Consider the following 14449-nt stretch of genomic DNA (forward strand, 5'->3'; position numbering starts at 1 on the left):
TTGTAATTTTCCTTTTATGTTAATATTAAGGGAGCTGTCCCATGGCAGCAACTTGTGTGTCCCAAAATGAAAGATCCCTGCTGGATCCCCTTGCTGATCTGCTGTAATTTTTAAAATAATAAACTATATTTTCCTGTGATTTTGCTGATGGTCTTACAAAATAGAGAGAAGTTGCAGAATGTTTGGTTCCTTTTTGTATTCTTTTGAATATATAAGCAAGTAATGAATAAAGAACAACAAATAAGGAAGGAAACTGAAACAAGTAAGAACATTCAATTAAATCAGAATTGATACAAATCGTACCAGGCAGATTTCTGATTTATAATACCCAGATTATTCCCTATGCACTGGGGATGTGCTTACATCCAACAATGGCGCCAACTAAAGGGTAGATGATGAACACAAACCAAGAACACTAGCTATGGCTGAATGAAAGTCTTCACCACTTCCAACATATAGTGTACCTGCTGTAATGGTGGCATCAAGCTGAAACAATCACGCCCCAACTGGGAAATTCAACCACCCTGTTGAAACCCTCACCAAGCAATCTGAATCTCCACAAAGAATAGCGCATACACTTTGACCAATAATGCCAACACCAAAAGAATCCATTGCCAATCAATAGCTGAGGGCTACATCCCAGCCAGTACCAATCATGGGGTTTGCATCCCAGATTGAAGAATTGATCTACCAGAGCAATATTGCACCAAACAAGTTTTCAATATGTAAAAAGATAATGAGAAATTAGGTTTCCTTCTCCTTATATCTCTTTCCTTCCAATTCGAACCCTAAAGATATATGAAAAGTGCGCTTTAATATAAAGTCATATTTCCCAATATTGGGCACCCAAGTATAGAGAAAACACCACTTTTTCAATATAAAATAACTCCAAGGGCCAAAAGGACCCTGGCAAGTGAAAATCATTTAGAAAAGTTCAAGACCTTTCCAACAAGCTATAACACATGGGCATACGAATCCAGATGAAGCTGAAAACCCCTTATTACTCCGAAATGGCTATAGACATAGCCTTATTTAAAATATTAAAATGCTAACTTAGGAAATATTTAAATATATTAAAAATATAACCCAAATAGCTACAGAAAGCTCAGAACACACCAAAAGCCTGAAACTGAACCTGTCACCTGTCTGTGACTGATGTCGGAAATCATGGATCAACTGGCAGTCTCATCCCTAAAATCTAGGGATGCTCCTAGAAACTAGGAAACACACCCAAATCTCCTGAAACTGAAACCAAGGAATGGTCTCATGGAACCCCAACCCTGGACGCTGTCACAACCTCCTAAAAAGTAGGAACTACCTCCTAAAATGTAAGAACTGCCTCCTAAAATCAAGGAACTGCTCCAAATTGGTCTACTATTGCCAGAAACACCAAATCCAAACACTGAATATCCTGATTGAGTCTCTATCCACCATTGCCAGCCTACAAGACTCCATAATAGGCTAACTCACATGTCTCTGCTAGACAGAGCTAAAGAGGGGACATGACACAAAAAAGGACAAAAAAAAAGAGAATTGAATGGTAAAATAATTACAGACAAATGAGTATTGCAAATGTTGCACAAGATAGATTGATCATTGAATAGCTGCATCTATATTGCTATGTAGTAGTATAAACAATCTAGCTATAGTACAAGGAGAGGATGACAATACGAGAGCGCTTCCTTGATCCTCATCATCTTAGATATAAGTTGGTTTACCAAGGGATATGTTGGTCACACCACAAGTGTCAAGGTACCAATTGTACTAACCAAAAATTAATTAAGTATGCTACACATGCCAACATATGTACTGATGCAAAACCACATTCAGCTACATTGTCAAAATTCATAACAATTGATTACAATCTAACTGATTACATCCCGCAGTCTGGATGGTCAGCTACCATTTCTTGTTTGCATTCTAGAAAATCCGATCAAATGCATATTGCCAACTTCATTTCTACTAGTAAGGCATGGATGTTACAACAGTTTTCCAGAAATGTTATTTATTTATCCCCAAAGTCACCTAGTTAGGCTTACTTAACTTGGTCATTCTACGGTTTTGTTTGGTCCAATTTATTTGGATCAGGGCACTTGGGCATACAAATTAGGGCAGCTTTTGTCTCTATCGCATTTGTTATCTTCTTTTATGATGGTTCTTCTTCCCTTCCAATTATTTGTAATCTTTGTAGTGCATGGTTTTATCATCTTAACCATTTGGGGTTTACTTTCTTTAATTCCAACTGTGTAGATAGCCAGTCTCCATTATGAGTGCACTTTTAGTTTTTGTTGTAGCTTCTTTCTGCTCCTTGATGATGCATGTACTATTTAAATTCTTGAGTTCAATTGACCTATTTTGGTCTTTTGTGGAAGCATATTTGCTTTACCTGTTTTTGTCCTCTATGGACATTAATTTAATCTCTCTTCCTGTCCCTCCCTCTCCTATCTTCCTCTTAGGATCCTACAGCTGGCACTTATGTTTATGAAAATTTCAAGAATGACATGATGAACTCCTCAATAGTTTGACTGCAAAAGGACACTACCTTGAGTACTGCACAATGATATCTGGAGAAAATACCATACATTTGAACATGCAATTGCATGTTTTGCAAGTAAACTGAGCATCTTATTATAGGATTTTACTTGGATCTTATCTTTATGAAACCAGAAAGCAGTGTCTTAGCTGAGAAATATTCACATTTGATAAGGTCTCCTATCATGCCCTGAAAACACATGTTAATTTAGAAGAAGAATCCTTTTGGTTGTTGAGGTTGAAATTGCAAGATAATCTAATTTGTGTGATTCTGGGTTTTGGTATAGGCAGGAGCTTTGGTGCAAGTATACACAGATGGAACAGTTCTTGTGACCCATGGAGGTGTTGAGATGGGACAAGGACTTCATACCAAGGTTGCACAAATTGCTGCTTCGGCTTTTAATGTTCCTGTGAGCTGTGTCTTCATTTCAGAAACAAGCACAGACAAGGTAGAATAAGGATTATTATTTATGTTGGATAAATATGCTAGATGAAAAAAGGCAGCCTTGCTACTTACTAGGGTAGAATTTATGGATTGCTAACTAGACATGCCACAACTTTGCTCTTGTTTGTGAAATTGAAGAATCTGAAAACAAAGTCCAGTAAAAGGAAGGCATTACATACTTTAGGACCACTTGTTGAAAAGAAGGAAAAAAATTGTCTCAGGAAAATCCTTTGGTGATCTCTTTTTAATTTCACCTGTTTTTAGGTACCAAATTCATCACCTACGGCAGCTTCCGCTAGTTCTGACATGTATGGAGCAGCAGTACTAGATGCCTGTGAACAAATCAAGTCACGAATGGAACCAATTGCTTCAAAAAATAAGCATGCTTTATTTGCTGAGGTAGGTTGAAAATGCTTAGCCTCTTGATCTATTTTGCTACATCGATTTTACTCAGTTCATGTTACCATTAATTAGTTGAGAATTACTATATCTATTGTTCAAAATTATTAATGTTTACAAGGTTTCAAATGTACTGTAACTTAGATATCATTGAGCAATGAGATGCAAAGGTACATGTTGCTTTCTGTGTTATTAAATCCATTTCTCTGCATAATAACGAGGCATCGAGTTATTAAACTCATAATGCTGTACATTTTTGTACTATGGGTTTCTGAAAGACTGAGCTATCAAGTATTTTGTGGTCAGGTAAATGCTCCTAGAACTCCACAAATATATTATAGCTAATAGTGCTACAAGATTTTTATATCATTTGCAGCAAGATTCATGTGGTCCAAATATCTAATGAAACATATTTGCTACACATTTAGGCATCAACCCTTGCCCATCTTCTTCTAGGGCATTTACTGTTGGGTCACTAGATGAACTGTGTGGCAGGTCATTAATGCCATTGACAGTGCAATCACCATTACCATGGGACTTTATAGTTACCGTTAAACAAATGAGTCTAATATCAGGAGGTGTGGATATGTTATACACGAGCAGATAAAACAGGGAATTGTACGGAAAGGGCTGCATTTTGTTACCTTCTCCAACACAAGATGGAATAGGATTTGAGCTAGGCCAAGCTCCAGGACCTACACAATTAGTTTAGTTCAATTACTGTAATGTCCCAATAATTGAACATTACATTGTGTTGGTGTGCATTTTATTACCCACCAAACACAGAATAAAATGTTCAAAGATGCACTATCCTCTCTTGAATAAAATCGCCGCATATGCTAATATTGTGAGAAGATCATATGGCAATTCCAAGGTTTCTTTTGTCAAGTCTTGACATGTGGATAAGCTCAATGGGCGTTGTGATATGCTGATAGTACACAAAGGGACTTACTCTTGGCTCGTTCAATTCACAATGAAGGTCTAGACAATGAAGCTCTATCGTTTAGGTTTTGGATCATGGACTTCAAGAAAAGTTAGAAAATTGAAAAGAAGATAAGGGTTTAGAAGTTCTAATCTATTCCTAAGAATTCAAGAGACGGTATTGACTTGGTGAAACCAATAACCATGCTTTGCTTCGCCATGCTAGGACAACTACATAAAGTGGGTGTAATCTTCAAGGGACGTGCTTATGATTTTCACATCATGAATAACTACCATCAAATTGAACAATATTTATCTAGATAGAAGTTAAGCATTGGGCATCCACAAAGTAAGCTCAGACTAACTTTACACAATGAAGAAAAATCATCTGTTCATCAAAAGTATGAGCGGAAGATTCACCATAAATCAATACTTCAGATCTTGCATTCGTCTAACATACATGAAATAAAATCTAAACTATGATGAGGGATAAGAACCATGCAAACTCCAAAATAAGAGATGTAATCACCATCAATTTGAACAATGCATTACTTATTACTTTGGCAATCAAAAAAAATAATTTGCTTATTTCAACATGTTTTGCAACATGCTCCCATGTTTTACAAATGAGGGGCGAAGTTAATTTATAGGCTCCTCAATTACAATTCAATGGCTAGGATTGATTTCGAATCAATGACCGAGATTACAAAATAAAACCCTAATTAGGGTTTGTTACAACTAACTACCCCTTAACCAATGAGAAAATTACATTTGGGGACACTTGCCCTTCTTGCTAAATATAAACCAATAATAAAATAGAAGGTCATTGCATTGTGGAGTGTTCCTTTAGAAGCTTTCGTGGATAAGTTAGGTTCATCGAACCTAGACATGTTGACTTGGAACAATTTGATTGGTTGGAAGATGAGGAGGCGCCACCTCAGCGTGTTGGATGTCCCCCTTGGTCACTTTGTTCTTCTTCCACCTACTTGCCTTAGAGTATCTTTCCTTGCCGACGACTCTATCCTTTGCGCTTGCTTCTTCTTATCTTTGATCTTGGATTCCTTTCGAGATTTGATCTATTCTTCTCACCTTTATTTGAATCTTTGAGGTTTGGAAGTCTCCCTTGGAGCAGATATTTGTACTTGAGGTTATTAAAATTTTCTTTCTTGATTGCTTTGAAATTCCTCTTGCTTGAACTGGACTGATGTTATTCCTTTGAATTCTTCAATTTGTTTGAAGAAATTGTCTAAGTATGGAAATTTGTTTGGAATACTCTTCTTGTCTCCATCTGATTTTGATTGGGAGCTTGTCTTCAATTCCTCACGAGACGAATCCTCGAAGAAGTTGCCCTGATTGCTTCAATAGGTCTAGGATTGTAGATGAAATCCCCCAAGAAGTCCAAAATTTTTTGCCTATATTTTCACCAAGTTTGAGGACTGTTCTTTCCTGATGCCTTGAAATTAATTCAAGTGCCTTGAATTTGGAGAAGAATTCCTTTGTTCTTTCGCCACAATGGAGGAAATTAGAATTTTCCAGTGAAGTATTTCGCATATCCAAAATCTGGCTATTCAATTTCATTTTGTAACACCTTCAGACGGACCTTTCAACACTTAGCCAAGATTTGAGTCTTTTGTGGAAAATTCCACCTAACCATTTTTATTCTCTCTTTTTTAATTTTTTTGTTTCCTCTTGGCAAATTCCAACACCGGGGCGAACTTCACAAATTCTATGTAATTTTGACCATGTCATGGGCAGAAAACAAATTTTTTTAAACATCTGTTGGGTGGAGTTTGTGATTTTCATGGATTTTTGGACAATCTTCTCCAGGCAGGTCGGACTTAGCACACTTTATGACATGCTTGGATAGGACTTCAAACATTCTTTTCCTTGCTTGGGTAGGACTTTGAAAATTGTTTTCCTTACTTGAACTTGGGATAGAGAGACCTTTCACTTTCAAACTTGAGAAAGAATGAGAGTGAAAATGACAAGTTGAAATTGGTATAAGGTTGAGAAGTTCGATCTTTTTAGCATCTTTACATTCTTTCCTAGGTTCATTGAACCAAGTCCTCTTCTCATCTTCCTTATATTGGCAACTCAATCTTCTTTGAAAGATTTTGAAAGAAAGTTTCTATTTTCACCTATGGTTCCATTTCACTTAGCCAAAATATCTTCTCTTTGAATGAGTCGGCATGGAATCTTTTAAATTCCTCGTGTTAAAATTTTTTCTAAGTGTTGGGCAAATTTTTGAAAAATATTCCAAGTGTTGGATAAATTTTGTGACTTCCAAACCTAGTTAGTTCTTCATTCATGGCGAAATTTGCACTTCATCATGCCAATTTCTCTCTCTTCTTGGCGAACTTTCTACCTTTCCAAAATTGTCAAGGCAGACATCATGATTGGCAAGCCATTTGCACACATGGCATGGCTGACTTTGCTTGGCTTACGCCATTTTAGCCTTGGGCGGACTTGGAGTCTCATGTACCATTTGTTTTCATCATGGGTTGTCATAACCCCTCTTTGGACATTGGATTATTGTGATTAAATAAGTACGATAATTAAAACATTTATTAAATAACATTTAATAATATTGGAAAATTGTCTCATTTATGAGACTTCACGATTTTCCTCTAAAGTGAGAGGGTTGTCATAACCCCACATCTTGGTGATGTAATTAATAATAGATTTTGTGATTCTTCATCATAATAATAAATTATCATTTATTATGTAATTAATAATTGATGTTAATAATATTAATAGTAATAGTAATCATTCATTAATATAAAAATAATATTAATATTATAGTAATACTGTCATGTTCCCTCCTAGATAGTTATATACATAATTATTATTGATTAATATAATAACTACCAAAAAATGATTATTTGGAATTTATTTATTTATTAAATATTATTATTTAATTAATATTTATTAATGTTTATTACTAGTAATATCTTGAAATATTCAAATAAAAAGATAAATTAATATTATATTATAAACACAATTTATTAATAGATATCCTTGTTTATTAGTGTTTATTATTAACACCCTTGTTATTATTAATGCCTATTATTAATATTCATGTGTATTAATGTTCATTATTATTAATAATCATATTTATTATTAATGTGTGAATGAGTATCCACAATTCATTAATAATTGATGCCATTATTATTAATGTTCATATTTATTAATTCATTTTATTAATGTTCATGTTTATTAATATCCACTACCCATCCCTTACCCACGATAGTCAATCATTTTAATGCACCGATCTGCATTTAATTAGAATAGACATGACCCATTTGTGAGACACGTATGGAGAAGCGGGGCTTTTGGGAGGGGTCACAACCGGTCAATGGTCTTAAATACCATTGACCCTTCCTCTCCTACTAATACACAGCATACCGTCACACAGAAAGGAGAAAAAGATAAGAAAACATCTGCGGTGGTAGTAAATAGGAAGTTGCAATAGGTACGAATCTGAGAAATATCATTACTAATATAACATAAGAGAATGCCGAAAGCACAGTCCGATATGACTGTTGTGATCGGAAGATAATGGGGTTCGGTTTGACATAAGATAATAATATATTACACACATATTAAAATATATTTATCATATAACCTATGTTGCCAATATAATCTAAGGGCTAAGAATACAATACATTACTGCCTACGCAAATCTGTTTTAATACAGTAATTTGATACTATAATATAAGGCAGAAAATAAAGAAGTTCTCATACGTGTGAAGCATGGAATTATACAATGTGAAAAATATATGGAGGCAGTGGTAATTGTGAGAAAGTAGAGTGCAATAAGCATGACACTCATATGAGATATTTAGTGGCAGACCAGATCTGACGCATGTCAGATCTGTCTGTTTTACAGCCACCCTTATACTAACAATTTGTGTTTTAGGCAGTGGTGGTATTAGTGATTTATACAAAAAGGTAATTAGTAAATATAATAATAATTGGTAATTAATAAATATATAAATGATTTATAATACATATAATGTATTTAGTTGTTTATATATATGATGTAATAATACTATATGAATGATGTAATATCAATAAATATGCATATAGATATAAATAAACATATACATATATTTGTAATATAATGCTGTAATCAGACATAAAAATATTAGATTGTAAATAAGAAAGAACTCATAAGATAATAAACAGTAAGAAGAATATTGTTTGGATATAATCCTTGCTACTGCTGTCAATATTCATAAGGTTGGGAATTGAGATGTTCCAAAGAAGGGCGGTCTAAATCCAATTAATAGGATGGATCCCAAGACAAAGTAGGGATCAACAACCCATAAACCTTGAGGGCATGGTCCCGAGATAGGTAAGGGCGTGGATCTGTAAATTTATTATGGATGTATGATAGATTAACAATTTATCTATTAATAATTAATTGATTGAGCTGCAGAATATCATTGATTCGATGCTCGTTAAGGTGGAATTGTCTCCAAATATATTTAGTTAAGTTATAAATATATTGGAAATCAATTAATTATGGTTAAAACTGTCTTGAACCTAGTTGGGGACATTACATGGGCGGACTTCACCTTTGGTTGGACATTTTAGCAAATGCCAAGGCGGACTTCATGTGTTGTTGGACATTCCAATCATGTCTTGGGCAAAATTTACACTCTTTAGGCCATGTTTTGGCAGACTTCATGATTGTCATGCCACTTTTAACCCTTTCATGTGCTGGGTGGAGTTGATGATTAATTGGCCAATATTTGGCGGACTTGAACATGGCTTAGACATTTCTTGGCGGACTTGAACATGGCTTGGACATTTCTGTTTGGAGGGGGTGGACCTTGTCACATGTGAGGCCAAATTGTGCCTTTCTTGAGTGGACTTTAGACTTCCTTAAGCCATTTCTTTCTCTACTATGGGTGGAGTTTACTCTTAAGTCATTTTTGCTAAGAATGTGGGCAGACTTTAGGATGGCACAATACATTGCCATCTCCATCATGGAAGACTTCACCCTTTGGCAAGCCATTTTGACCTAGTGTTTGGCGGACTTGGCACCTGATTTCAACTTTTCTTTCAATCCACTAACACTTAGCCGAATTTTCCTTCATCTTCCTTGGGCAGATTTGCTTCTTGCTTAGGGAATTTCCTTGACATATAACCAAATTTTGAAATTTAATTCTCCAAGGTATCAACACTTAACCAATTTTTTGAATTTTCTACCCAAGGTATCAACACTTAGCCAATTTTCTGATTTTTTTTTCTCCCCAAGCTATCAATACTTAGCCAATTTTCAGAAATTTTCCTTGGTGGACTTTGCACTTGTCCAAGACATTGCCATCTCCATTTAGAAACTTTTCTTTGCGGCATAGACACTTAATGAATTTTCTTGCTGAACAGTTCATGTTTGTCTGGAACTTTTGGATCAACACCCTGTCTAGAGATTTTTTCTTTCTTTTCATACTTGGAGATACAAATTTTTGATTTCAAAGATAGGAACCCTGTTGCCATGACCTGAGCAACCCAATCCTAGGTCAACTTTGTGATGTCCCCTTCTAGCTAGAGACATCACTCTAGCTTGTGATTAGCCTATTAAAGACCCTCGTAGGCTAGTAGGATTGGATAGAGGGTCACCTTGGCGTGGAGATCTTCCGGGGACAGAGCAGAGTACACTTCTGGGTTGCCAGAGTTTGTTTATGATGAGTTTTGCTTTGAGTTTGGCTTGGCCAGGCTATTTTTAGCAGTTGGAGATGGACCCCTGCTATTTTTAGCAGACATCACGGTCATATGGGTGGTCAACTAGTGAGCTCCAGTTTCAGACGGCATAGCTAAATTCAAAATATTTGTGGAGTTAGACAAGTTTGAATGACTTAGCATTTATTATTAAGTGACTTTATATTATAATCACTTAACTTGAGGGTCAACTCATCATTAGACGGGGCCATGTTTTTAATTAAATTATCAGAGCCAGACTATTGAAATATTAAAATTAAATGCCCATTTAATGATTAAAATCGTTTTGACACCCAAAGTGAAATTAAATGAAATTACAAGCAAAATTGTAATTAAGAGGATTAGGGTACGACTTGCAAAAAAGGATATATAGCATTGAGTTTGGAAAGAAGAGGATGGCTATTTTATTTTGACATTGTGAAATTGAAAGGGTTTTGCTCTGGAGACTAGGGTTTTCAGCCACCATTGGAGGACGTAGTTGCTTCAATGTTCACCATCTGAGCTGATGAAATATTCAGTGATATTTGGTTTCAGGAAGACTTCATTCAGAGGTCTTATTTGCATCTAATTGCGCAGAATTGAAGAATAAATTCACGAGAAATTATTGCAGATTTATTGAAGAAATTTTGGTGATTAACAAGTACGGTACGGATTGCTACAGTGCCGCTGTACGGATTGCTACAGTGCCGCGTGAATAGTGCCGCCGTACGGACTGCTACAGTACCACGTGAACAGTATTTTTTTTCAAAAAAATTAAAATTTGCAGTTTGCAGATTTTTCAACTACTGGGACAGCAAAAATTAGGTTTTTTTATCTTACATTGTAATAAATTTGTTTCCCAGGCATATTGGCCATAAAACAGAACAACATTCCCTTGATAGTCTCGTAAATTAAATCCAGCAGTAATATTATTGTTTCAGTATTATTTTAAGCATAGGAGTTTATTTCAGTATTGTATCATTGCTCATTATTACCAAAAAATCACAAAAAAAATCTATAAACATTCAAAAACCAAAACAAATTCAAATCTACTGCATTCAAAAGAAACAGTCAGCAGAGGAGAGCCAAGTTGGGTTCTTACATTGGTATCAGAGCTAAATCCTGCCATCCTGAGGGTTTAGCAATCACATGCAGCCGCCTGAGGTTGGCTCTCACAGATATTACACTCGTAGGTGAGCTTTGTTTGACAGGGAACAAGAATTTGATAGGCAGCCGGGCACCATGGGTGACAGGCAAGGGGGTAGCCCACCCAGAGGCGATAGGAATGAGGAGCAAGAAACAAGGGAATTTTTCAGAGCAATGGCTACAGGACAGCAGCAGATGGCTCAGGCCTTGCAGGCACTCACCACCATGATTGAGCGCATGAATCCACAAGACAGACAAAATCAGGAGCAAGGGGATAACAGGAGTGCAGTGGGGTCACCTAGAGCTCATAGGACTCATTCCAGGACAGCAGACAGGCCTACACGTCCTACCTTCATTAGAGATGAGCCTGAGGTAGCACCTACAGGAGAACCAGGAGAGGAGATGTTCGCAGATATCCTCATGGCTGCGAATGACGAATGGGATTTATTAACTCCACAGGTGCGAGAGAGGATGACATTTGAGAGGTTTGTTAATCAGAGGAGAGAGCATTACAGGTCACTCAGACAGGATAGGAGGCCTAGAGGTCAAAATAGTGAGCTGAATAGGGTTACAGGCAAGCTTACTATGCCTACATTTGATGGGAGTGGTAAGATGACAGCTCAAGCTTGGATTCATAAGCTTGACACATTTTTGGCACTGAGGCCAATGACAGAGATTGAAGCTATCAAATACGCCACTTTGCATTTGGAGGGAGTAGCACATGATTGGTGGTACCATGGTATGGTAACACTTCAGCATAATCAGGTGACAGAGTACCAGGACTTCGTGGATAGGTTGGTTGAAAGATTTGACAAGAAAGATCCAGAGGTTTACTTCCGGGACTTAGCACAGCTGAAACAAACAGGCAACTTGGAGTATTTCATTGGTGAATTTCAGCGGTTGGCAGTCATGGTGCCAAACATTTCAGAGCGTAGATTGATAGTTCTTTTCATTGAGGGCCTATCCGAACCACTGAGAGGTTGGATAAAGGCATTTGATCCTATTTCTTTACAGGAAGCTATGAAAAAGGCAAGAAGTATGGAACATGTAGTCCCAACAAACAAATTTCAGTCCAAAGGAGCATCTTCTAGTAAGGATAACAAACCATTTTATAAAAAACCAGAGAGGACTGATTTTAAAAATGATTCTAAAGATAAAACTCCAGCGCCTTTTGACAGGGAAACATTAAATGATTTGAGGAAGAAAAAATTATGTTTCTATTGTAAAGGACCCTATGATGCAAACCATGATTGTCCTCTTAGACCAAAGGGCAAAGCTAACAGAGTTATGTGGGCATACTATGAGGAATCAGAATCAGATAACTCAGACCAGCAGTCTGATATAGAGGAAATAGATGGTGAAAAAGAGGAAGACAAGGCTGAAAACTTGTCTAAAATGGAGTCCAAAGATGGGGAAGGAGATGGGCAACTTAGGGAAGCTCGTCTCACAAGTATTAGGTAGGAAGGGTCATTCCGGATGAGAGGAGTGCTTGCTGGACAGCGAGTTATAACTTTGGTTGATACAGGTGCCACTCATAATTTCATTGATGCTAGGATGGTGGAGAAGCGTGGCATACAAACAGAGGAGTTTGGGGGAATTAGAGTGAGGGTAGTTGATGGCTATGTCCTCAAATGTGATCGTAAGATCACTGGACTCCCATTGAAAGTTAATAATTATGACTTTAAGGCAGATTTCTATGTTGTGCCTATGGGAGATACAGATATAGTCCTTGGGATGAGTTGGTTGCATGATATTGGGGAGTTCACTCTTAACCTCAAGGAGATGGAGATGAGGTTTAAAGTGAATGGGAAGACACATATTCTTAAGGCAATCAGGGAAAGTGATCTCAGGATGGTTTCTTTCCGAAGGATGGCTAGATTGATTCGACATGATCAGGTAGAGTGGGCAGCAGAGTGCATGTTGATGCCATCACAGGAGGGACAGCAGAAGATTGAATATCCTCCTGATATTCAGGAGCTTAGAGTTAAACACTCTAAGGTTTTCAGTGACATTCCACTAGGTAGACCACCAGACAGGGGTATTGAGCACATCATTGAGTTAGAGGAGGGGGCTAAACCCATCATGATTACACCTTACAGGCATCTGAAGAGGTTGAAGGATGAAATTGAGAAAACCGTAAAGGAGTTACTTGCTATGGGCCACATTAGACCAAGTAAGTCTCCTTTCGCTTCTTCAGTGGTCTTAGTGAAGAAGAAGGATGGGACATTGAGGATGTGCATTGATTACAGGGTGCTTAATAGAAAGACAATTAAAAACAGGTACCTGTTGTGACCATTTCACACATCGCCCCATCGCAAATGGGGACCCCCTCTTTTTGCTTGTTTTTTCGCTCGTTTTCGCTTTCGTTTTTAGGGTTTTGTTAGTCAGTTGGTTGTCTGGATTTAGGGCCAAGCCTTAGGGTTTTAAATTTTGCCTTTTCAAGCCAAAATCCAGTCATTTTTGAGAGCTTTTGAGCTTCCTTTTCTAGAATGCAAATTTTGAATGAAATGAATTCGCCAGAATGGTCTAATTTTCAATTGGAATGTTCATGCAGAGCTTAAATTTGTCAAGTGTTGACCGTCAATGTGAATTTTTGTCTGATTGAATATTTTGACCAAATTTTGACTTTTTTGAATTTTGATCCTGGGCATTGGAATTGATTTGTTTTCGCCTCGTGAAGTGTTAAAATGTGAAAAATCTTGTTATTTTGGCCTGTAGGAGCAAAATCGCTCCTGTCCCTCAGTGAAGGACGGGAGCTCAATTTCAAATATCTCATCATCCTTGCAGAGTCCAGACAAATTTTACGTTTGAAGTGATGGAGAACGGCGAGATCTTTCCATTGAATATAAATTGAAGATTTTCATGAGCACGGAAATTCCTCCAGGAGGAAAATCGCTCCTGTCCCTCAGTGAAGGACCGGAGCTACAATTCAAATTTCACCTTGTCCTTGCAAGATTTCGAGAGCTTAATGATTTGAGGACGTCCGAAGGAAGATACTTTGCCAAATGAATATAATTTGATATGCAAAAACGAAGGAAAATGACCTATATTGACTAAATCGCTCCTGTCCCTCTCCAAGGGACCAGGGCGAGGTACCTTGTAGCTCTCGTCCCTCTCCCAGGGACCAGAGCGATTTCCTTCATTTTGCAAAATCCAGACAAGGGTCAAGGCAAGTTTACGTTCAAAAACAAAGGAGAACATGAGATGAACACATTGAATATAAATTGAAGATTTTTGGGACGTCCATACCAGTGTTAAATGCCTAGTTCGCTCCTGTCCCTCAGGAAGGGACCAGAGCGA

The 14449-nt window shown here is 37.1% G+C and overlaps 1 protein-coding gene across 4 annotated transcripts in view; it reads left to right on the forward strand.

Annotated features, from left to right (window-relative positions):
* The window catches only part of LOC131060385 (xanthine dehydrogenase 1), a 272861-nt gene that overhangs the window by 157003 nt on the left and 101409 nt on the right, over window positions 1-14449 (forward strand). For 3 of the 4 annotated variants that reach the window (XM_057993589.2, XM_057993588.2, XM_057993591.2), the window contains 2 exons: window positions 2820-2981; window positions 3242-3376. The exons of the other annotated variant lie outside the window; for it this stretch is intronic. In XM_057993589.2, coding sequence (XP_057849572.2) covers window positions 2820-2981; window positions 3242-3376 — 297 coding nt within the window. The remainder of the gene's footprint in view (window positions 1-2819; window positions 2982-3241; window positions 3377-14449) is intronic. 4 annotated transcript variants of the gene reach the window in all.

This window comes from Cryptomeria japonica, chromosome 4 (genome assembly GCF_030272615.1).
Source record: "Cryptomeria japonica chromosome 4, Sugi_1.0, whole genome shotgun sequence".
Taxonomy (NCBI): Eukaryota; Viridiplantae; Streptophyta; class Pinopsida; order Cupressales; family Cupressaceae; genus Cryptomeria; species Cryptomeria japonica.